The 22,086-nt window shown below is 42.3% G+C and overlaps 1 protein-coding gene across 1 annotated transcript in view; it reads left to right on the forward strand.

Moving 5' to 3' along the window:
• The window catches only part of hid1b (HID1 domain containing b), an 82,377-nt gene that overhangs the window by 33,215 nt on the left and 27,076 nt on the right, over positions 1 to 22,086 (forward strand). The window contains 5 exon segments of the mRNA XM_028818429.2: positions 3,410 to 3,526; positions 12,450 to 12,556; positions 16,217 to 16,333; positions 19,011 to 19,224; positions 19,315 to 19,371. Of these exon segments, the coding sequence (XP_028674262.1) occupies positions 3,410 to 3,526; positions 12,450 to 12,556; positions 16,217 to 16,333; positions 19,011 to 19,224; positions 19,315 to 19,371 (612 nt within the window).

The following is a 22,086-nucleotide window of genomic DNA, read 5'->3' on the forward strand; positions in this document are numbered from 1 at the left end:
AGTGGATTCATCAGTCCCAACCCCATTGCGAAATTTGAATTGCAATTAAACAAAGAATAACAAATCTACAGGAATCAGAATTGTAATTTTAGAAAGTTAGATGTAAGTCAATGAAATTCGGTTCAATTCAATGTTAATGGAAAACTGGTGATAAGGTCAAAAATCTGCTATCAAGTTAAGTTTAGATTCTGATTCTACGTTGTTCAAAATGTTGAGAAAAGTTGATTTTAGAACTGTGTCCGTATATGTGTCTTCAGCACAGATATCCAAATTTAGCTGTTGCACTGTATATGTACATTTATAATATGAGGGAAATTACAAAAAATGACAATTGTAGAAAATAGAAAAATCAAAAGTGACCGATCTGTCTAATGCAGGGGTGTCGAACTCCGGGCCTGGAGGGCCGCAGTGGCTGCAGGTTTTCATTCTAACCTTTTTCCTAATCAGTGACCAGTTTTCACTGCTAATTAACTTGTTTTCCCTTCATTTTAATAGTCTTGTTTTTAAGGATTCAGTCTTCTGAATTTCTTTCTTTCTTAATTAAATGACAGCCAAATAGAAATGAGATGTAAAACGAGCCAAAAGATGACCAGCTAAACTGGGATTTCAAACTCCAACCAATCTCTTAATGAGAAGCCAATTATTCTTGCTGTTAATTAAACCCGTCATTTAATTCCATGGCTTATTGCTTCTCTCATTCTGCCACAGCAGACATTTCCAAAACTCTTGATCTTCTGTTTTTTTTTTCCTAAGAACACCATGTGGTGACCTGAGAGATCAGCCTTACTGGGACCTTCATCTTTCTTTATTTTCAGATATTGTGTGATGGGCACAGGTGAGCTAGTCATGTGGCGGCTTGTTTTGTGTCTCATTATTGTTTGACTGCTAATTAGGGAAAAAGAGACTACTAAGGGGCCTGAGACAAGTTTACTAAAACTAAAGCAAAAGAAGTTAATTAACAGCAAAAACTGGTCACTAATGAAGAAGATGGTTAGAATGAAAACCTGCAGCCACTGTGGCCCACCAGGACCCGAGTTTTGACACCCGTGGTCTAATGTATACAGTGTGACCACTGGGGGGCACTCTTGAATCAACCTCTCCCTTTGAAAGGACCTGCAAACACCACACAGGTATGAGGAAGGATTGAAGGAGTTGAGCTTTTTCAGTGTAAGCAAATGAAGAGTAAGAAGTGTCGGGACTGAAGGTGCTTCCAATTATTAAGTAGAACCAGCACAGTGAAATCCAGCTGTCACTTTACAATTAATTCAACATGAACACCATTGGAAATTTCATAAAAATGTTAGAATTTGTTTTTTTTTTCACCCAGAGAACCATGGACACATGGAATAAGTTACCTGGTAGCGTAGAAGAAAGTGAGAGCTCAGGGACTATTGTTCGATCTGTACTAAAATTTTGACTTCAGTATCGATATCAGCTTTCAGACCTCACTCCCAGTACCGAAATGGTTCAGAAGCAAATAACAGATAACTTGAAAACACCCCGTTGTACTTCAGCTTTCTGGATGGACCACACAATTGTACAACCCCAATTCCAATGAAGTTGGGACGTTGTGTAAAACATAAATAAAAACAGAATACAATGATTTGCAAATACTTTTCAACCTATATTCAATTGAATACACTACGAAGACAAGATATCGAATGTTCAAACTGATAAACTTTATTGTTGTTTTGCAAATCTTCACTCACTTTGAATTTGATGCCTGCAACACGTTCCAAAATAGCTGGGACAGGGGCAGCAAAAGACTGGGAAGTTGAGGAATGTTCAAAAAACACCTGTTGTGAACATTCCACAGGTGAACAGGTTAATTGGAAACAAGTGTTTGTCATGATCGGGTATAAAAGGAGCATCCCCAAAAGGCTCAGTCGTTCACAAGCAAGTTTGGGGCGAGGTTCACCACTTTGTGAACAACTGTGTGGGCAAATAGTCCAGCAGTTTAAGAACAACGTTTCTCAACGTACAATTGCAAGGAATCTAGAGACTTCATCATCTACTGTCCATAATATCATCAAAAGATTCAGAGAATCTGGAGAAATCTCTACATGTAAGCGGCAAGGCTGAATACCAGCACTGGATGCCTGTGACCTTCGATCCTTCAGGCGGCACTGCATTAAAAACTGACATCATTCTGTAAAGGATATTACCACATGGGCTCAGGAATACTTCAGAAAACCATTGTCAGTTAACACAGTTCGTCACTACATCTACAAGTTCAAGTTAAAACTCTACCATGCAAAGCGAAAGCCATATATCAACAACACCCAGAAACGCCGCCGGTTTCTCTGGGCCCAAGCTCATCTGAGATGGACTGACGCAAAGTGGAAAAGTGTGCTGTGGTCTGACGAGTCCACATTTCAAATTGTTTTTGGAAATCACGGACGTCGTGTCCTCTGGGCCAAAGAGGAAAAGGACCATCCGGATTGTTAACAGCGCAAAGTTCAAAAGCCAGCATCTGTGATGGTATGGGGGTGTGTTAGTGCCCATGGCATGGGTAACTTGCACATCTGTGAAGGCACCATTAATGCTGAAAGGTACATACAGGTTTTGGAGCAACATATGCTGCCATCCAAGCGACGCCCCTGCTTATTTCAGCAGGACAATGCGAAACCACATTCTGCATGTGTTACAACAGCGTGGCGTCATAGTAAAAGAGTGCGGGTACTAGACTGGCCTGCCTGCAGTCCAGACCTGTCTCCCATTGAAAATATGTGGCGCATTATGAAGCGCAAAATACGACAACGGAGACCCCGGACTGTTGAGCAAAGAATTCCACCTCCACAGTTTCAACAATTAGTGTCCTCAGTTCCCAAACGCTTATTGAGTGTTGTTAAAAGGAAAGGTGATATAACACAGTGGTAAACATGCTGCCCCTGTCCCAGCTTTTTTGGAACGTGTTGCTGGCATCAAATTCAAAATGAGTGAAGATTTGCAAAACAACAATAAAGTTTATCAGTTTGAACATTCGATATCTTGTCTTCGTAGTGTATTCAATTGAATATAGATTGAAAAGGATTTGCAAACGTTTTACACAACGTCCCAACTTCATTGGAATTGGGATTGTATGAGAAGGGTAAAGAGCGTCTGTATGCTTTGCCCACGTTTGTATGTAACGCGTTTTCTTGAATTTATTTGCTTTTAATTGAGGGGATGGATCCAGTTTTTACTGATCTCTGCACTAAACCTCTGTATTGCATGGTGAAGGTGAGGCTAGAATATCATGAGGCACTGTGGACAAGGTGCTGGACGTCAGCCCAGGATGCTGTTTTGTTCCAGCCTCTGATTCACAGTGTTCCCCTCTAAAAATCATTGACAATACATGTAAACGTCTATTCTGAGGCATTGATCGGTACGTACCCAACTTTGTTGATACCCTGTGTGTTCTTTTCAGGCAGAAGATGCCGATGATGACGGTGCCCGTCCTCTGGCTGAATCGCTTCTTTTAGCCATTGCTGACCTCCTTTTCTGCCCAGGCTTCACTGTGCAGAGCCACAAGAAAGGTGCAGCGGTGAGTATGGACAAAACCTAAACAAACGATTTATAAGTGAGCTTTGTGGTACTGAAAACACTGCAGACTGAAGGGTGTTTGTGTAGGCAGTATGGTACAGTGGCTGCAACACTAAACTTACTGTACATTTGTTTTTTCTCACCTCTGCTGACCTGGAATGAATAGGCGAGTAACCACAGGCAGAATAGCAGTGAACTGTTCTTCTACTCATGGAGATCCAGCGATGATACTGTCCATCTGTTTGTCCATCTCCATCACTCCTTGTGTATATGCTGGTGGGAGAGCAGGCAGACCCGGGGGTATGATGGGCACCCCAGGCGCAGTGTGTTTGTTTCGATGGTGTTGTCTTACTACTCTCTTCTTCTCTTGTTGATGTTCAAAGTGATGGACTGCTTCAATTATTGTCCATCTCCAAAGTACACCATCCCTAGCAAGTGTCTTAAGCAACATATGTGGAATGGAGCAGGCCTTAAGAGAACACTTCAAGTAGTCATTCCAGTGTTTTCACCTTGAGGTCAGGCGAGTTCACCATACTGGGCCAATAAGAGAAGCCAAGACTCATCCGTGCAGATAATGTGACAGATCCAGAGAAAGACACAGCCGAGCAGCATGGCTTCAATGCTAGTTGATAAGCAACATTCCAGCATTTTAGTGTGTAGAATCCTGCCCTCCCTGGTGGTGCCCAGGATCTTCTGGAGGCAGCAGATGTGGAACACTTCTAGTGTGTGGATTTGCTTGGGGTGGGGAGTCCAGGACTCACATCCATTATATCTACTCAATATAACCAAAGTGTGATACCTTAATCAGACTGATAGACGGGCGTGTTACACATAGTATACACCCTGGATTCTTGCAGCTGCAACAATTTTAGGATGATCTTCATTGGCTGCCCGGGTGGCTCATTTCTTAGTTGCAAAGTTTCTCCAGAAGCAAACAAACTGCCGGCTTATGTCAATCTCGGATGGAAAAGAAGACCATATCATTAGGTTATTGTCTGGTTTATATCTTGGGTCACAATATGTTTTGTTCTTGAATGCTGAGGTGTTACCTTCCTTCTAAATAAAGCTTTAAAATATTTCTTGCTCCATTTGAATGATGAAACCTTTAGTTAACCTCCTTAGCGTTACATTTTTAAAAACAGTTGCATTTTTTGACTTGAAAAATGACATATTAATTAAATCTCAGCTTTCTACTGTAAAACGTGCACAACACTAAAAGTACAAAGTCAGAAGTGTAGAAAGTATAATAATAATACAAATAATAATAAAAGTAATGCTAATACCGTATGTAGTGCCAAAATGTGAGGTATATTTTGAAGCAGGGTGAAATACGAGGGTGAGTCAAAAATTATCCTCATTCTGGCTGCAGAATTAATTTTAGTCAACTATCAGAAAAGACTAATGCATCATTTTTCGACATCATCTCCCTGCTTTTCAACATACTTTGTCCATCTGTCAACAAGCTTTCCTACTGGTATTCCTTCATTAAAAAATGTTTTAGGCTGAGCCACGAATGCACCGCTGTCTTCGTCAGACATGAATCTTTGTCCTCTTTCGAAACCCAAATCTGTCATGGATTACTGCATAGACGGAGCCATGGCTGATTTGCAAATGATTTGCCACATCATCTACTGTCACTCATCTATTCAACAGAATCATTTCACGTGTGTGCTCAATGTTGTCATCAGTTGTGGACATAGATGGGTGTTCAGCTCCTTCTTCGAGGCTGGCACATGTGCGACCTTCCTTGAACTTCTCTATCCATTCATACACACTTCTTCACGACAACACACTTTCTCCATACTGTGCACAAAGTCTTTGATAAATATCGGCACCAGGCACACCCTCAGAGCACAAAAAACGAATCACTGCACGTTGCTCTACAAATCTGTCTTCAATCAATCAACTGCACAACTGTCTTTCTGAACTAAGATCCTGGATGGCTAATAATTTTCTTGATCTGAATCAAAATAAAATGGAGGTGCTTATAGTGGGACCATCAGCTAAAGCCCAAATTGGTCTTGGACTTCTCGGCTCTTTCTCTGTCTTTTGCAAACCTCAAGTCCGCAATCTTGGTGTTATCTTTGACAGTAGGCTCTCTTTTGAGAAACAGATTGATTCTGTAGTCAAGAGTTGCTTTTTCCAGCTTCGTCTATTAGGTAAGATCGAGCCTTTTTTTATCTTCTAGGGATCTTGAGAAAGCTACTCCTGCTTTTATGTTTTTTTGCCTCGATTACTGCAACTCGCTGTATTCTGGGATTAGCAAATCTCTGTTACGCAAGTTACAGCTGGTCCAAAATGCTGCCGCTTGCTTTCTTGTTGGGGCAAGAAAGTCCGATTCTGTTTCTCCAACATTAGCTTCTTTACACTGGCTGCCTATCCAAATTGTGTGCTTTACATCAGCCATCTAAAGTGCTGAGATCTTCTGGTCAGTTGTCTCTTGTTGTCCCTCATACCAAGTGTAAAACTAAGGGGGACAGGGCTTGTGCAGCTGCTGCTCCTCGCCTGTGGAACTCTCTACCTCATCATATAAAGGAGTCATCTACAATTGAACTGTTCAAAACAAGATTAAAGACTCATTTCTATTCACTTGCTTTCCATGACCTTCAGTAATACTGATGGTTTCCTCATTGTGATTATGTAATCTTACTTCGAATTTATTACTTATTTCATTTATTTTATTTCTATTTATGTTACTTATGTTAATTGTATGTTTTTTTCTTCTTTTATTGTAAAGCACTTTGGTCACAGCATTCCTATGTTGTTTTAAATGTGCTATTTAAATAAATTGACATTGACATTGACAAATCACAAGTGGGTCAGCCATTGTTTCTTGCACCGCAGTTACAAATTATCTGACTTAACACGTTCACAACGGCACAGTAGTGACTGGGGAGACAGAGACCGTGTACGGAAATCTCTGATAAGACAGTCCTGCCAACAGAAGGTTTAATATAACCAGAGTGCGGATCATTTTTGACTCGCCCTTGTACACAATCCAACGGCACAGTCAAGACAATAGTAGCGTGATTCCTTGCAGCTTTTCTTTCCAGACTGATCAGACTTTTGAACAGTACACTGCACATGTGTGATTGACATGAGCGTCACTTTCAGATTCATCAGAATCGTTTTCGATTTCATTGTCCATTTCATTTTCACTGCCGGAAGACAGATTCACTTCGTCATCGCCGCCCATATTACTGTCGAGATCATGCAACACCTGGGCTGCTGAAAAATGTTTCTTATGAGACGCCATTATGAGGCTAAGATAAGACCTGTCTGCACTGTTCCAAAGGTAACACTCGGGCCTGACACCTACACAAGACATGTCTATATCATTTTCTGAGCAACACTCAGCGCTAACGCTGTTGGCACTTTTACAGCCCGAGTAATCCTCGGCTCTAATGCTTACACGAGACACGTCAGTACAGTTGCCTGAGTGATGCTCAGGACTAACACTTTTAGCACCGGTTTTACAGCCCAAGTGACACTCGGGTCTAACACTTAGGAGGTTAAACAAGAAAACAAACAATAATGTCAGTTCAGCATTTCAGTCTATACAACGAAGTCCATGTAATCTCTCGTGTTGGTGGGCCTCCTTTCAGTTCCAGCATTTTCATCCACATATTCAGGGAGACTTCTTCTTATGCATAGTAAAGAACGAGTTCCAAAAGATGTCTACCATTGTTATGTGAAGCTAGAAAGTTTGACACCTGGAATATCTGCTTTGGTTGCATCCCCCGTTGTATGTAAGGGTATGAACTGCAGGCTGTGCTATCTAGGGTTGGATTAGTCAGACCACCAGAGCTGGACGGGAGGATATTTATAAAGACACGTGTGCTGGTTCATCCAATCATTGTTCATTTTATAAACCCTGTGAAAGGCGCTATATAGGCGCCCGACCTGGCACAAAGAGACAGGGAGACACGTGTTAAAATAAAACAAAGATTTATTGTCTTCACGGGGAAGACGTGCCCCACAAAGCACAGAACAACAACAAAAGGCGCACTATTTTTCTTCCACCACTCCTCCCAGGCAACCTAGTCCTCCTCCTCCCGACTCTGGCTCGCTTGCTAGAGTGAGACGGCCTCTTTTATACCGCACCCGGAAGTGCTCCAGGTGCTCCTTGATCAAGTTCCGGCAGCACTTTCGGGTGTGGCGGAAATGCTGCAAGGGAATCCAGTTCCTCTACTGGTAGCACTTCCGGGTGTGGCGGAAGTGCTGTAGACCACAGCTCCAGAACTGTCCAGGCACTCCCTGGTGGTGGCCAAGGGCCCACGCTGGGTAAAGCTTCTAAGCTCCAGTCCCGTGGCTCCAATGTAAACTAGGGGGGCTGCCCTCTTGTGTCCTGGGGGAGGTACTGCTGGTGATATGTCTACTCCCCTGGTCCTCTCCTCTAAAGGCCGGGCAAAGTCCCTGGCCATCTATCATACCTACTCAGCACAAAGCAGTGTCACTTTGACTCCGAGCCTATCGGAGTATCAACAGGCACCATGATGCCCTGTACAAGACTCACACTCATTGCTAGTGGACCAGGGTAAAGACAATTAAACCATTTGTGCACGCGAGGAATAAAAGTGACATGCACTTCCATGGCAAGGCGTGTCTTGCGCACACATCGTGGATCATTCATACCAGATCAGTTTCTAGATCTTTTCTTATAATATGAGAAAAGATTGGTGTTTGTAGAAAAAGCCTCATGTAGACAAGGGGGAACATGCAGGTGATGTTAAGGCAGAGACGTGAAGCTGTGAGGTAGTGGCATTAACCCTTATAGGGTCATCATGTGTTTCCAGTGTCCCTGTCATCACACGTGCAGAGTGCAGTAAAATACTTACATGCGCGTGCTAATCAACATGCAACCCATTGCCACCATCTGGCAGCAGGATTAACAAGTATGACTAACCTTTTGTCGACTTTACCCAAAAGAACTCCAGTCATAGACATTAGACCACGGCACTGCCTTCTGTTTAAAGATGATTTCAGTTTATCAGTAACCCATGCTTTGCAGCTGTCACTTGTGTTTATGTATACGGATGCTAGAAATACTAGTCCTAAAAAGTAAATATTTCAGGGTTTGTCAAAGCCTCAAGTAAATAATGGCATCTGGTCAGCAGCGTTGTAGGATTCAGAGCTTGAGGTGGTCAAGTCCACATTCTGTACAGTACAGTAAGGCTGTAAGTTTCTTGGTGGATTGTTTCTCCCCCAGTTAGCCCCTCTTTATTATTCTTTACTATGCAAAATATTCTTTGTGGCTTTATCCCTAGTGAGCCCAGTAAGGTGTCTCTATTAGACTTCGTGCCAGCAAAGCAGCGGGTCCAGATGGAGTATCGCCACGACTGCTGAAGGTCTGTGCATCGGAGCTGGGGGGTCCTCTACAGCGCATCTTCAACCTGAGCCTGGAACAGGGGAGAGTCCCGAGGCTTTGGAAAACATCTTGTATCACCCCAGTCCCAAAGGTATCACGTCCTAGTGAGCTGAATGACTTTCGGCCTGTTGCTCTGACATCACATGTGATGAAGACCATGGAGAGGCTGCTGCTTCACCACCTTAGGCCACAGGTTCAACACGCCCTTGACCCTCTGCAGTTTGCATATCAGGAGAAGGTGGGAGCGGAAGATGCCATCATCTATATGCTACACCGATCCCTCTCTCACTTGGACAGAGGCAGTGGTGCTGTAAGAATTATGTTTCTAGACTTCTCTAGTGCCTTCAACACAATCCAACCTCTGCTCCTTAGGGACAAGCTGACAGAGATGGGATTAGATTCATACCTAGTGGCATGGATCGTGGACTATCTTAAAGACAGACCTCAGTATGTGCGTCTTGGGAACTGCAGATCTGACATTGTGGTCAGCAACACAGGAGCGCCACAAGGGACTGTACTTTCTCCAGTCCTGTTCAGCCTATATACATCGGACTTTCAATACAACTCGGAGTCCTGCCATGTGCAAAAGTTCGCTGATGACACTGCTATCGTGGGCTGTATCAGGAATGGGCTGGAGGAGGAGTATAGGGACCTAATCAATGACTTTGTTAAATGGTCCGACTCAAACCACCTACACCTGAACACCAGCAAAACCAAGGAGCTGGTGGTGATTTTTAGGAGGCCCAGACCCCTCATAGACCCAGTGATCATCAAAGGTGACTGTGTGCAGATGGTGCAGACCTATAAATATCTGGGAGTGCAGCTGGATGATAAATTAGACTGGACTGCCAATACTGATGCGCTGTGCAAGAAAGGACAAAGCCGGTTATACTTCCTTAGAAGGCTGGCTTCCTTCAACATCTGCAATAAGATGCTGCAGATGTTCTATCAAACAGTTGTGGCGAGCGCCCTCTTCTACGCAGTGGTGTGCTGGGGAGGCAGCATTAAAAGGAAAGACGCCTCACGCCTGGACAAACTGGTGAGGAAGGCAGGCTCTATTGTTGGCATGGAGCTGGACAGTTTAATATCTGTGGCAGAGCGAAGGGCGCTGAGCAGGCTCCTATCAATTATGGAGAATCCACTGCATCCACTAAATAATGTCATCTCCAGACAGAAGAGCAGCTTCAGCGACAGACTGCTGTCACTGTCCTGCTCCACAGACAGATTGAGGAGATCGTTCCTCCCCCAAACTATGCGACTCTTTAATTCCACCAGGGGGGGGTAAACGTTAATATTTAACATTATACATAATTATTGTCTGTTTTTTTCACCTGTATTATTATCATTCTTTAATTTAATATTATTTATTGTATCAGTATGCTGCTGCTGAAGAATGTGAATTTCCCATTGGGATTAATAAAGTATCTATCTATCTATCTATCTATCTATCTATCTATCTATCTATCTATCTATCTATCTATCTATCTATCTATCTATCTATCTATCTATCTATCTATCTATCTATCTATCAGATATTGTCAAAGGTGGTGTCTGATTCCTTTCTGTATGTGCTGCTTGGACATGAACTTCCCCTGCTTTCTGCTTTACCATAATTACAGTATCTTGAGGTCCGGTGACCTTACTGAGCAGATTCCAGAACAGGAAAAAAAAAAACATTTTCAGGTAGTGATTTTCCAATCAGAGTTTTTTGGGCTGATGATGACTACCGATATCTTGTTACTGGATCTGCTGATTCCAACATTGTGTGTTTTTTCTTTTCTTTATCTTTTTAAAAACTTTTAAAAAAAAGCTTTCTTGCTGCTCCAGGTTGAAGTGGTGGATTCTTCTTTCATTGGAGTGCACTCTTTTCTCTTTGTGATGTGGTGCTTGTTCAGGTGAGCTGTGCTCATCTTAGTTAAGCTCTTTGCGGTGTCGTCTGCAACTTCCTAGGGGAAAAGCATCACTCTTTCCGGCTCTTGAGTTTAAATGCTAAAGTTCCCTTCTTGAAGTAATGGCTGCTTCTCCACAGACTCCCGACTACTGGCGCACACAGCTTTGCCTTGGTAAACTGGATCGCAAAGAGAAGAGAATGATCAGTTTCAGTTTCCAGAAGGTCATTCTTGCAGTTTTTTCCTCACACCCTGAGAGAATCCCAGAGAGTTCAGTGAGTGTGTAGTGAACATCCTCCTCAATATGCTCAGATGGGATGAATGTAATTAGTTTATGAAGAAAAGTGGGACCTCTCCCTGATTGGACTGAAGTCACTTCCAGTTACAAAATCAGGGTCTGCTCGTAAGCGAGTTCTTCTGTCCATCCTAATTGTCATTCCTTGAATTATAAGTCTTTGTTCTTGCTTGAGTCCATTTTGTGTCTTCTAACTCAAGAAGATTGATGATTGTTATCATCAGATGATGCACAGGCAGATCCTGGTACAAGCTGGAGTTCTGTCACTGGATGTCTATTAAACGTGTTGTCTTAACAGGCCTCGCATGCCACTAAAAGCCTAGCAGAATGGACAATGGTCCTACACGGTCTACTTTCAAACTTACATTGAGTGTGTTTTATGTCTGTCAGGTTGTAGCAAAGCTACATAACGGACAGTCAGGTTAGCCTTCTGGATTGTCCGTCACTTTATAATGTTGGCTGGGAGGGTGTTTTAAATGGCCCTTCAGGCACCTTTGGTGACGTCCCAGTCTGGGAGGATCCCGCCGAGTAAATTTTCCAGGCTGCCTGTTGCCGGCATGAGGTTTCCATAACAACCGAGAGGGGCAAGGATTTTCGGCGGGAAACTTTTTCTTTTTAAGGGGAATGGCGGATCAAGGAGGGAAGAAAAAAGGAAGGATAAGGCTGAAGGCAACGCAGCGACTATCCCCGCTCAAAGAATTATTCAGGAATTTTATTTCACCCAGGGACGTCTGCTATTCATGGGTGACCACCCCAAAGAAATAATCAAGTGACAAATCTCCGAGAAGAGGCCAGGTACTGGTGTTCTCCGGGTGCTCCCATCTGGTGAGTCGGATCGCTGAGTTTGCATTCTTCGTGATTGTCTGCGGAGAAGCCGTTTCGCCAAAGGACTGTTGTGTTTCCTCCTGCCATAAATGACGACCTGAACTGCAGGGTTTCTTGTTTTCTTATATTGTGGACTAAGTTAAATCTTTCTTTTGCGTTCTCAAAGAACAGTTTTTTTTTTTTTTATTATTTACTTTTTTTTTTATTGTCTGTGTCAAACCGGAGGTTAGGATTTGGGCGCTAGGGAGGGTGTCTGGGGAAGGGGTTCACTAATGAGCACTCAGGCACCGGGCAAGTAAATGTAAACAGCAAATGTTAATATATTTATCAGTCCCACTTCCTGTTACGTTTTAGTTTTTGTCAATTATTTAAGGGGGCAAGAGGGGACGAGGACCGAATATGGTAATGCTATTGTAACCTTCAAACATCGTCCACTCCCGTCGGGTTGTGAAGTGTAGGAATCGCGTTCCCGTATTTTGCGGTTGCTACAAGGTTGTTTCATTTTCCTCTTCCGTATTAATCATAGGATATTGCTTTATCTCCACAGGACACTCCCGAAGACATTCACTCCATTGACAGCTGCGAGTACATCTGGGAAGCAGGAGTGGGCTTTGCTCATTCACCACCACTCAACTACATCCACGATCTCAACAGGTAAGTGTAAGGGCCGGTTTATACTTTACGCTCGCAACGCATCATGGCCGCCACATGTTCCCAGCATTCATTTGACGCGTCCTTTGAGCACATCCTCAAAAGTTAACTGTGAGTTACAGTACAAGCAAAAAAATCATGGGGTGCAGTGTGTTTAAGGTGGAACGTGACGTCAGAGTCTTTGCTTACTATCAATATGTGACAGTAAACCGCTTTGAGGATCCTCCAGGATCAATGTGCGCGCTTCAATGTTTGATGAATGGCTCGATGTGGTTAAGCAAAAATGCTGACATACAAACATATTTGTCGTGCTGTTCTTTTCAAGCGTCGCACATTCCCCCTCGTAATGATGTGATACATTTAAAAGGTCTCACATGCCATCTTTTGAATGAAGCATATTTGAGCCACAGAGAAGAATTAGGGACACACTGAAAAATAGGGATGCACCGATACCACTTTTTTGGAAAACGAGTACGAGTACTTGCATTTCAGTACTCGCCGATACCGAGTACTTGCCGATACCGAGTACTTAATAAAAACATGATTTAAATTTACAGGTAACAGCTTTAGTCATATAACTTAACAAAAAAAAACAAGAAACTCTCGTCTATCCACTGGGAGGTTAGGCTAATTAGCGACACGGGGCTAACACTGCTTGTCCAAATATCCGTGGTGAAACTAAACGCAGAGGAGGCTTGCAGTAGGCTGTGGATATGTTTTTTCACGGAGTCGTGTAGTTTAGGCAGCTCCGTGTCAGTCATGTAGCGGCGGCTTGGGACATCATATCTGGGCTCCAGAACATGGAGGAGACGCAGGAATCCCACATTTTCTACCTCCGAGAGTGGCTGGTCACTCAATGGAATGTACTCGATAATTGCCTGTGTTATTTTCACAGCACGTGGATTGTCTCTGGACATTTTCTCTCGTCTTGCAAGAGTTTGCTGCAGCGTGGGTTGTGTTGGTTTAGAAGCGTGGGTAAACTCTTTGTACTCGTTGTCGTGTTGGGATTTTGGGTGCTTGATTAAATTACTTGTGTTAAATGCGCTACCTTTTGAGCCTCCTCTGGACAATTTCGCTGAGCACAATTTGCAGTCCGCCTTTGTTTTGTCGTCTTCATTCACTTTGAAATAGTTCCACACGGCTGACATGTCTCGCCTCGCCTTCTCCCCGCTCTGAGCTGCAGCCGGGACCTGGGAGCGGGCACTCGGCACCTGTGATTAACCCCTTACACACCGCTCAAACATAGACATTTCTCAGACCGTGGTATCAGTCCCCGGTATCGGGGGACTTTTAACGAGTACGAGTACTTTAGAAAATGTGGTATCGAGGCCGATACCAGATACCCGTTTCGGTATCGGTGCATCCCTACTGAAAAAGTCTGTTTTGTGATTAAAGTGGAAATTTCGATTTATAATCTCAAAATTTCCACTTTAATCTCGTAGTTTATTTCGTCAGTAAAGGAGACCATTGTAAATGTCATCTTAAAAATGACTCTGTTGTTAATCACTATGTGCTTCTGGGGCTTCCTCCTGTGCTGACAGCAGCGGCAGGCAGCAATTGCCATACAGAACACATTACATTTATGATATTCCAGCTCTCCGCACATTAAGAATCCTTAGATTTATACTTGATATGACTTTCATGATGAAATGCATTAAGATACTTATATTACATTTTACAGATAAATCGTTGACTTCATTTAAATAATGAATACTGATAATAATCACACATGGTACAGTGCTAGTGCTGCTGCTTTGTAGTAAGGAGACTGTGGAAGATTGTGGGTTCGCTTCCCGGTTCCTCCCTGTGTGGATAGCGCTTTGAGTACTGAGAAAAGCGCTATATAAATGTAATGAATTATTTATTTATGTATTTATTTATTTATGTTGATCTGACACGGTGGCGGAGCAGTAGCGCTGCTGTCTCACAGGGAGTCGCGTCCCTGGTGTTCCCTGCCTGGAGTTTGCATCTTTTCCTAGTGGGTTTCCACAGTGTGCTCCAGTTTCCTTCCAAGGACATGCAGGTTTGGGGATTTGATGACTCTAAAATGATGCCAGTGTATGTTTGTGCTTGTATTCACCTTGCAATGAGCTGATGCCCTGTCCAGGGATTGTTTCTACCTCGTGCCCAAAGCTTGTTGGACAGGGCACATCCCTGAATTGATGGATGTAATCACTAAACATCCAGTCTTTTCAGAGATATTGTGACAAGGTGTCTTGAATTTAATGGATGTTTTGGGCAATTCACAACACAGCGAAGCCTAACGTTGTTTTCTCACCGTGATGATATCGTGCACTGCCACCTGGTGGAATCCTCCAGTTTTGCGTAAAGTGCGTTCAGAAGTATAAACAGTAGCATCCACAAGCACACGTCACATTGCGTGAAGTGTAAACCCCCTGCTTAACGGTTCAGACTCCCTAACAACACTCACAGATGCCATCCTCTTCCTGATAGCTGCCTTTTTGTAAGGTTTCTAAATGTTTGCAGGTTATCCTCACTAATTCCCAATTTTTCCTTTGGCATGTTAGTAGTTGTATTCCCACCGAATGAATTCTGCCACTCTGTTGTCATACAGGTTCACAACTGATTTGATTAGTGGAGTCGTCTCTTGGTGGCTTCTCTGTTCAGTTTGGGTGCCAGTCATTTTATATTTATTTCCATTGGCTGCTTAGAGTTTAATGAAAAGGAAGTTTAAAAGAGGTAGACCCTTGAGCAAATTCACAGGAAACCAAGTAAATATTTACACTAAATATGTAATTTTTGTATTTAGAAAATTTGCTCTGTTTTAGTATACACAGTTTTACATTGTGTGACCGTTGGAAGTCTTGTTTTCTGTGCAAATAGAAGCCGGCCAGTTTGAATTCTGTCAACCGGAGTGTGAATAATGATTTTCGAGGTTTCCGAATATCTGCAGCTACTGAGTTGGCGAGGTTCAAGCCACAAGTATAATTCGTACACAACGACCCCATAAGTCAAGTGTCTTCATGGTAAACTTTTGGGTGAAGTTTAAAATAAAAGTAGCTCACACAAAATAAAGAAAAAAAATGATAATGCACTCAAAGAATAGATTCATATCTCTGATGCATCTATTTCAAGGTTGCATTATCTTAATTTTCTTTGAATTACTGTATTCATTACTAAGCTTCAGAGGAAAACCATAACCAGACATGTGGAGAACAGCACAGGGAGTGCCTCGAGTGGAGTTAGTATTTATTGATAGACGAATTTTTAAGGGAAAGCAGAAAATTAAAAGTGCTAAATGAACAGTGAGTTGCATAAAAATAGATAGATAGCAAAATTTATCTATCTATCTATCTATCTATCTATCTATCTATCTATCTATCTATCTATCTATCTATCTATCTATCTATCTATCTATCTATCTATCTATCTATCTATCTATCTATCTATCTATCTATCTATCTAGTGTGAGTACTTTGATGTCATTCTGGATGGTTCTTGGATTTTGTTTCCTTTTTCTGGTTTCTGGCCAAGCCAATTAATCTGAACCCCTCAGCCATCCTTTATGTAACAATATCTGTTCATGACTGCTCCTCTTGCCTTGCCCTGGTGTGCATTAACCTGTAATTTTCATTCTAACTCTAATCTGAAACTTTCCCATTTTTATTGTCACTCATTCCTTCTGGATGATTTCTCTCATAGGACTGAACTTTTGAAACTTTTACTGACCTGCTTCTCCGAAGCCATGTATTTGCCACCTTCTTCTGAGAGTAACATCCTAAACCCGTGGGTTCAGTTCTTCTGCTCAACTGAAAACCGGTAAGTGCTGCCTTTCCTAGAGAGTCATCTGTGCGGTATCCCACCCTTCATGTCCATAAAGCAAAATACATACACTGTGAAACTCCAAAAACACTTGTAGTTGGACCTAAATCAAGCTTATGCACACTCATCATCATGAATGTGATCACATAAAGGGCTGTAGTCACTTATAGTTGCCAGCTTGAAATTTGGCTTCCAGTTAAATATGAATGAGCAATTTCAGCTTTTGATTTTTAATAATTTTGCAAACCTTTATGGAAACGTGTTCACTTGATGGGCAAAAATGGCAAATATTTCGATTTAAAATGAAGTCTATGATACAATGAAGTATGCAGAAAATAATAATGCTAAATACTTTCTGAATCCACTGTATGTATATATAAAATAGATAGATATTCAAGTATATAGTATATGCTGCAGATATACAGTATACAGGTCCGCCCTTATGATTTGAGGGTTTATGATTTGCAAATCTACCTATTCACAGGTTTGTCATTAATAATTAAATAAAAATTATCAATGCAGACAACACTGCACCAGTGCCATTTAAATGGACTGCAAATCCCAGCATCCCCAGATAACTTTGGTGGTTGCCATAATAGCTGCTGGGTGTAACAAGATGAGGGCAGTAGTTTTAAAAGTGAGCTAAAAAAAGCCGGCAGGATCACAATCGGTGGGATCTTGTTTGAACGCTTCACTACACAATTGGATTACAGCGACACCCATTGGATTACAGTTTTCTCTGGATTTTTCTTCTTGTCCTGTGCCTGCTTGTTCGTGTCATTTCATCTGGGGAGCGCTCCCAAATTCTACAAATCATCACTTACATCAGCCTCAGTGTAGGGCAAAACTTTACATAACTTTCTGGTGGCTGTTCACCGAGGCTTTAATTTCATAGCTTCATCACCTTCATCTGCATCTGCCAAACTGGACTGTGTCATGAGTGATTATCATTTATCGCTTTGTGCATAGTGTTCCTGTTGGATTTCGTTTGGATCTGTAATATCATAAATATACTCGCCAATTTATTATAAGGTACATTTTCTGAAAAGTTGCAGTTCACTAATGAACTGCGGAGCTATGCACTTTGTCTGGGGGGACGCCTTGCATCATGGACTTGGCAGCCAGCATTACTGACCTGCCTTTTTGCACAATAAACTTTGTACCCTGTTTGCACCTGTCAGCAACAAGACGTGTTTAATGTCCTTCACTCGCTATTGAGCGAGGGGGTCATGCAAACTAATCAAATTAAGGGTATGCCACCTAGATATTGATCCCTGACTAAGACGTCAACCTAAGGGTTTCATTGCCAAGTAAAGCAGGGTTTAGGGATGAGAACGATATGAAGATAGGATTGCAACAGGTATCCTAAGCCTGAGTTCCACCACAGAGATCTGGAAATGCAGGAAAGAGGCATAAGATCCCATAACAATAGAATCCCTGAAGCCTACAAAAAAGTTCTAATCCCGGGCCACCTTAAATTCCTTTGCACCTCTCCAAGTAGCATCTTTTGTTTTGTAAATGTGTTGATCAGCACAAGCAGCAAGCAGCCTGCTATTCCATCTCCCCCAATGACGCAGTTTGTTATATACAAAGTTCTCCCAGCTGAAGTGTGTTTATCTGGGTGTGAGGTACCTGGAGTTGTATAGGATAAATAATATAGCGTTATTTGGAACACATACATTTCATGTGCGTTCCGTGTTTACAATGATCTGCGTAAGTGTAGGATGACAGGAAATGCGAGGCAAGAAATGCTGAACACATAGCTAAAAGAGAAACTTTTTCCATGTTATATTAATAATGATGAGAAGTGTATAATGTGTGAAGACTTTAATCCAAATATCAAATAAATATGTGCGCTTTTATTCAAGAATTTAACCAAAGGAAAAAATATTTGATTTACATGTTGGTGTCAATGAGTTAAAAACCCAAACTCAAATGTCAATCGACAGAAAGTTGATAGGTCTTCTTAGATGGTGCAGAGGTGAGAACTGCTACCTTATAACCAAAAGCTTACAGGTTCGAGTCCAGGTGCTCCTCGTTTTGAGTAGTGAGCTGCTACTATTATTACTATAATATAATAAAAACATACATTTGATTTGAGTCTATAACACCCAGTGCAAATTTTGGCTACTTGTAAAAGTTAGCGCTTGTTTTTTTCAGTGACGTTCACATGGTACAACGAACCTCTCTCCGAGTTGATGGCATTTATTTCCATTCTTTTCACAAGAGCAGCGCTATGGCTGATGCCTGCTCAGAACTATTTGTTGTACTGGCAGTCAATGATACAATGTCCTGTGACCACTATCAGACTATCATGCGGCATTTGCGCTATGACAACAAAGACACCCGTGCAAAATGTGTGAAAAATGACAGATTTGCTACGATTTCGGACATCTGGCAACGTTTAGTTGAGAACTGTATTTTGAGTTACAACCCAGGGCAAAGACTTTCTGAGTCTCTGGTCATAAAGCTTATGGAGCCCTTTCTGGACAAAGGCAGAACCATAACAACAGACAGATTCTTCACAGCACTTTTGACTGCTGCACCGCAACACTGCTTGGCACCCTAAGTAAATGGGACTTCCACCACGCTAGTGTTTAGATCTGGCAGTGCCATTCTTACGGTAAAGTCACAGCTGCTTTTTGTGTCTCACTCTGACTCTTCCTTTCCGCAGGCACGCGCTGCCCCTCTTCACCTCACTACTCAATGTGGTCTGTGCCTATGATCCTGTGGGTTACGGGATCCCCTACAACCATTTGCTTTTTTCTGACACCCGTGAGCAATTGGTGGAGCATGCGGTACAGGTCCTCATTGTGACGCTGGAGCACGATGGCAGCACTGGTGCACCTGATGGCTCCACCCCAGCCACAGTCGTTGATGATCAGGATGTGAGTGACAGCATCTTTTTATTTCGGTAATCAAGTAGGGCTGTTTGGTCAAAGATTCACACTTCATTCTCTTTCTTGTCATTTTTGCAGCCTGCGGGACCTGACAATCTTTTTGTCAACTACCTTTCAAGAATCCACAGAGAGGAGGTAAGACTGATTACTTACATAAAACGGGCATTGGTGACTCGAGTGGAGGCCCATTCAGAGCAGCGCAGTGGTAAATTGAGGAGTGTGTCGAAATGATGATTTCTGGAACATGTCTTAAGGATTGCATTGCAAGAAGTAAATTATAAATCAGTAAAACATTGCAGTGCTACAAATCAGATCAGATCCACCCCTGCTTTTCTCATCTAGGGCCTCATGTATAAGCAGTGCGTACCCACAAAAACGGCCGTTTCCACGCTGACATTGCAATGTATAAAAAATAACCCTGGCATAAAGCCACGCACATTCTCATGGCAGCAACACCCCTTTGCGTACGCACATTTCCACTTTTGTCCGTACGCCATGCTTTAGTGTGAATTCTACGCACGGCATTATACTTGAGGCCCCTAGAAAGCAGACAAAGAAAAATAACAAAGGTTAGCAATAATTCAACATGTTCAGCTTACTGTATTAAAGAAAATGTTCATGTAGGGCTTTCAGATACTAAAGAGCTTTTGCACTTTGCCCTGTAAAATGACTCTAATTTTGTAGAATCTATATATATATATATATATTTATATATATATATATATATATATAAAGGTCAGTGTATGTCTGTGTTTGTGTATGTATGTATGTATCTGAACGGCTGGAGCAACTTTCATGAAACTTGGTACACATGTTTCTCATTGGTTGACTAAAAATACTGTAGGGTGAGATCAACCCTAACCCACCACCTTCTGGGCAGGGTGGGGGTGATCTGTCTGTCTATCTAAACTGCTAACACGCTGTATTATACAGTAGTATGCTGCTCAACTGGAAGAATCCTAACCTACCTACTGTAACACAGCAATGTAAGGAGGTCCAATTTTATTTAAAACTAGCTGAAATACCCTGTGTTGCCCGGGAGGATTTTTTTTTTTAATTGTTTGAGAAAAATATAATTAAAAAAAAAAAACCAACACAATAACTTAACAAACAATGAAGACTCACTAATGTGCTTGTCTTGCAGACTTGTATGCATGTTATCATCCAGTTGACACTCAGAATGACCACCAGAGGGCGAACTGGAGGTGACTGCCAGCATTCTTTATATTTAAGCGCCTTGAGCATGGGAAAGGCGCTATATGAATAAAATGTATTATTATTATATTTCAGCACCAGCGCGTGCCTGTTCCTTTTGAAATTAAATAGCGTTGCCCAGTTCTGAGCGTCCACTGGATGATAACATGCATACAAAACCGCAAGACAAGCACATTAATGAGTCTTCATTGTTTGTTAATTTATTTTTATTTTTAAAGTTATGTTTTTTTTGTTTTTAATTACTAGGGGGCTTTCGTATCGTCGCAAGATTTCTTTTTATAATAGATATTTTTCTCAAACAGTTATTTTCCTCCCGGGCAACGCAGGGTATTTCAGCTAGTTTCAAATAAAACTGGACCTCCTGACCTTGCTGTGTTACAGTAGGTGAGTTAGGATTGTTCCAGTTGAGCAGTATAATACAGAGTGTTAGCAGTTTAAATAGGCTGACAGAGGTAAGACACAGTCAGGATAGCAGGCCAGGCTCGATACCAAAACAAAATCAGTAGAAAATGGTCATCTAACCACAAATGCTAACTCAACATTTTTTGCACACAGGGAATCATTAACCAGATTCAGATGATGAAAGGAATTAGTACAGTGGATTCCAGCTGTTATTTTAAAGTAAATTCTTCAGGAAGAACACAGGGACATTTGAAAACTTGTTAAAGGATAAGTTTGGCATTTTTCAAGGTTGAACTTATTTCTTAATAAATAATTATAATTCTTTACATTTATATAGTGCATTTGTCACTGCTCAAAGCGCTTTAGTGAGTGAGGAGCCACTTCAACCACCACTAATGTGCAGCAGCCACCTGGCTGATATGATAGCAGCCATTTTTGTGCCAGTGTGCTCACCATACATGAGCTGTTAGGTGGTGAAGTGGGTGAGAGAGATGGGCAATTAGAGACAGGGGGGTGTTCAGGGGGCTAGAATGACCAGGCCATGGAGTGCAATTTAGCCAGGACGTTAGGATACACTCTGCTGTTTACGAAATATTCCCAGGGACCTTTATTGATTACTGAGAGTCAGGACCTCAGTTTTACGTCTCATCCGAAGGACGGCGTCATTTTTACTGCACTGGGGCATTGGGATCCACACACAGATTACAGGGTAAGCGCCCCCTGCTGGCCTCACCAACACCTCATCCTGCAGCAACCCAAGCTTCTCTTATAACTAGGCTTCGCCCCCTGCTCGCTACGCTCGCCAAACCCCCGTACCTGCTTTGCTTCCACAGTTTGAGATGCGCGTTGTAGGCGCCTATGTTCATTGTATTTGTCCATGCTGGCGCGTTTTTGTAGCTCTGTTAGTCGAGCTGTTTGGTTCCAGAGCCGAGACAGTTTTGCTTCCGCGGTTTCAGACGCGTGTAGTAGGCGCCCACGTTTATTTTCTTTATCCATGCGGGCTCGTGTTTGTAGCTCTGTTAGTCGAGCTGGTTTGTACAATCCCAAGCAGTACATTATTCCTAACTTCACTCCGCAGTAGTGCCACTCAGAATATGGCGGTGACGCCTGCGCCTTCACTCCGCAGTAGTGCCACTCACAATATGGCGGTGACACCTGCGCCTTCCATACTATGTCGGTTTTCACTATGCTGTGTAGGTGCCTTTGCCTTTCGTACTTTCACGTGCATCTTTG

This window comes from Erpetoichthys calabaricus, chromosome 14 (genome assembly GCF_900747795.2).
Source record: "Erpetoichthys calabaricus chromosome 14, fErpCal1.3, whole genome shotgun sequence".
NCBI lineage: Eukaryota > Metazoa > Chordata > Cladistia > Polypteriformes > Polypteridae > Erpetoichthys > Erpetoichthys calabaricus.